Here is a 3541-nt window from a genome sequence, read left to right as displayed (position 1 = left end):
CTCATCGGATAATCCATCCCCGGTATCGGAGAAGATCCGTGGGAAAAGACCAGTGGTAGATGAGCCGGTCCAAAAAAGGAGAAAACCCGCAGGCTCTACTGCACACAAATCGAGCGGCATCTCGCTTGGCGATGACCGAACCGCTCATCCGCGAAGGACCGCAGTGCTGGAGTGGTCGGACGATGATGAAAACCAGACAGCGCATCCACCGAGCATGAAGGAGCCATCGAAGAGTGCTGAAGTCCCCGAGCAGCAAGCAGGGGAGAGTCATGCGCAGGCAACGACAGAAGTCCCGGCGGTGCCGACGACCGGAGTCCCCGAGCGACAAGGGGAAAAAACCGCAGAGCAGCACACAAAAGAGGCTCCGGGGCACCAAGCAGAGCAGCGGCCTGCTGTAGAAGAGCATGAACTCTCCCATCAGGTAGACCAAGCAGCAGCGCCTGGGGGATCAAGCAGGCATCGCCGGTTCAAGAAATTGAATCAGAAGACCAAACCGTATGTATCGCCGGAGGCTAGGGATGCAACTCCGTCAATGGCCAAGGAGCAACTTGCACCACCCGCAGCGACGCCAGGAGTGGTCGGAGCAGCTGTCCGACCACAGAGGCCCCCAGTGGTGCCTCAAGCGACGGCGGAGGAGGACAAGGTTGTGGAGATCGAGTGTGCCGCACCTAAACCCCAGTCCGTCCGGATTCTCCGAAAACGCGAGGAAGAGGTAGTAGTTGTCGAGGAAGAAAACACCACCAGGGAAATAAAGAGGTTGAAATCCGCCGTTGCTGGAGTTATGACTCAAATTGAGGTAAGTACCGCACCTGGAATACTGATATATGTTGTTGGAGACCAAAGTTTATCACTAGCATTGTTTATCCACAAGGGATAGCTAGAACAGCCAAGCAACGACACCAACTGATGAAGAGGATGGAGCCCCTCGCCGAGGAAAACAAGAAACTCCAGGAGGTGTTAGATCTTTTGGAAAAGAGTATTAAGAGGGCTCAGCGCGAGCGGGACCTTGCGGAGTCTAACTCACGGGACCTTGAACATCAGAATGGGGTTCTGTCTGAGCAACTAACGACTGCATCCGAGCAGCTAAAGAAGAAATCCGAGCAACTGGCGATTGTATCCGAGGAGCTAAAAAATATGTCCGAGCAATTGAGCAAGAAAACCGGAGAGCTCAAAAGTAAATCCGAGCAGCTCGATCAGAAGTGCGAATAGCTTGAGAATGTATCCAAGCAGAAATCCGGTATGCTTTATCACATAATGTACTTTGCAATAGTAGGCCATCTGTTTTTTTGATAACTGTTGTGCTTTGCAGAGCAAGATGCGGAACTCAGCCAGCTTCGCCAGACCGTCGAGCAAATCCGACAAGAGAAAGCGAAAGAGTCGGAGCGAGCAGATAAACTAGCCGAAGAACTGAAAGGTAGATACCCCTGATCGAAAGTAATGTTGTAGTACTTTTCTAGCATGACGAACCATTGTAATGCTTGTATATTACCGCCATAAAGCCAAGGCACAGTTCGATGTGCTAGTGCAGGAAGCCAAAGTCCAAAAAGACAACTTCAACACTGTAACCGCCGCGATAAAACCAGTGCTCGACTACGTCGATATGGAGCCGGCGCCTCGTCCTGATGGCAGGCAGCAAGCGCTAGATACCATCATCCAAAGATGCAAGGCAGCATGGGAGAATTTCAAAAACTTCAACCGCGACGCCGTTATGACCGCCGCTACTCATGCCCTTGCGGTGGTTCGGTCCCACTTCCTGACTGTCGATATCCAATCGATAGGGGGCGGGTTCGCCGACGGGCTGAGTGACGCGGAAACCCAACAGCTGGAGGATGATGTTGAAGATGCAGCAAAAATGCTTGTCGGCGATATAGATTTGTTTGGCGAAACAGAAGGTGCTGGCGGAGCTTAACAAACTGTTCGGATATTATCACCTGTACCACTTGTTTTATTTGGTTTTGAAGAATCGTTGTATTAACAACCCGATGCAATTATGCATAATATAAGCATTGTCTGATCAATTAGTTTTCACTAAACTTGATGCCATAGCTAGCCCGTAATCCGTAACGCAGAGCGCGGAGCCCATGCACATGTTGGAAAAACAAGCGTTACCAAAGGACCATAGCCTACCGCCCAATATGCAGAGCACGGAGCCCATAGGACGTGTAGGGGGATATTAGAGCCTTGGTGTTCTCCATAAAGGTCAGAGCAAAACACATGCTGCCCAGCAGCCAATTTGAGTATCTTGGCGAGAAAAAGTAGTTAAAGTGGCGTCCGAGCAGTTAGTTCATCCCTAAAATCTAGGCCTTGACTAGCCCATAGTCCATAACGTTGAGCGCAAAGACCCTGACACGTGTAGGATGAATAGGCATTACCAAGGAACCACAGCCGACCAACCATAACGCAGAGCGCGGAGCCCCAAGCACGTGTAGGAAGGGATCGGAGACTGGGTCTTCTCCATAGAAAACAGAAAAGAAAACGTGTGCTGCTCGATGGTCGGCGAGCTATGTTATGAGATTTGGAGCACAAAATCATCGTCGTTTTTAGGAGAAAACCTTATGTGATCCGGAGAAAACATGATCAGCGATTTTTGGAGAAATTGTGTTCGGCGATTTTTGGAGTTAACGTGTTCGGCGATTTTTGGAGAAGTCGTGTTTGGTGATTTTTGGAGAAATCGGGTTTGCGATTTTTTGAGTAATCGTGTTCGGCGATTTGGAGAAATCGTGTTTGGCGATTCTTGGAGTTAACGTGTTCGGTGATTTCGGCGTGCTTGGCGAGCGTATTGGAGATCGTCATGGAGTGGCGTATAGCCTGATAACGGTAAGTGAAACTTATAATGGAGGAAAAAATGGAGGAAAATTATGTAGACCAGAACTTTATTAATCAGAAAGTAAAGAATACATATCTGTGTTGTTTCAGGGATAGAAACGAATAAGGTGCTCTATGTGCCAGGAGTTAGGAACATCGATTCCATCTAAGTCACATAAACAATAAGACCCTGGTCGAGTAATACCTTTGACGACGTAAGGGCCCTCCCAGGGGGAAGACAGCTTGTGAAGCCCTTCATTTTTTGTCTCCTACGTAAGATGAGGTCGCCGATCGCGAACGAACGACCTTTGACGTTGCGGTTGTAATACCTCCACAGACCTTCGAGGTACTTGGCTGTGCGAACACAAGTAATCAGACGTTCTTCCTCAGCCCGATCAACGTCTTCTGTCCGAACAGCTGAGGCTTGCTCTTCATCATAATTTTCTACTCTAGGCGCTCGAAAAGCAATATCCGCTGGAAGTATGGCCTCTGAGCCGTAGACCATAAAATATGGAGATACGCCGGTACTGCGACTAGCTTGGGTGCGCAGTCTCCAGACCACCGCTGGTAGTTCTTTGAGCCATCTGCCCGGATGCTTTTCTTCTTTCTGATAGAGCCTTTTTTTGAGGGCATCGAGGATCATACCATTCGCCCGCTCGACCTGGCCGTTAGCTCTAGGATGAGCAACGGAGACTTATTTAACAGAGATGCACCGGTCTTCCAAGAAGTCCCAAAA

At 49.4% G+C, this 3541-nt stretch overlaps 1 protein-coding gene across 1 annotated transcript; it reads left to right on the top strand.

Moving 5' to 3' along the window:
- The first annotated feature begins 214 nt into the window (after window positions 1-214).
- Window positions 215-1909, top strand: LOC136543081 (uncharacterized). The gene is made up of 4 exons (XM_066535638.1): window positions 215-796; window positions 1084-1174; window positions 1310-1414; window positions 1500-1909. The coding sequence occupies exons 1-4, from the start codon at window positions 215-217 to the stop codon at window positions 1907-1909; spliced, it is 1188 nt and encodes a 395-aa protein (XP_066391735.1).
- Window positions 1910-3541: the final 1632 nt, after the last annotated feature.

This window comes from Miscanthus floridulus, chromosome 3 (assembly GCF_019320115.1).
Source record: "Miscanthus floridulus cultivar M001 chromosome 3, ASM1932011v1, whole genome shotgun sequence".
Taxonomy (NCBI): domain Eukaryota; kingdom Viridiplantae; phylum Streptophyta; class Magnoliopsida; order Poales; family Poaceae; genus Miscanthus; species Miscanthus floridulus.
The sequence above is the reverse complement of the archived record's forward strand: the minus strand, read 5'-3'. Positions and strand labels throughout refer to the sequence as shown.

Coding starts and splice junctions, on each gene's coding strand:
- LOC136543081 (XM_066535638.1), top strand. CDS start 215: ATGAAGGAGCCATCGAAGAGTGCTGAAGTCCCCGAGCAGCAAGCAGGG. Junction 797..1,083: donor GAGTTATGACTCAAATTGAG/GTAAGTACCGCA, acceptor GCATCCGAGCAG/CTAAAGAAGAAATCCGAGCA. Junction 1,175..1,309: donor GAAAACCGGAGAGCTCAAAA/GTAAATCCGAGC, acceptor TGTGCTTTGCAG/AGCAAGATGCGGAACTCAGC.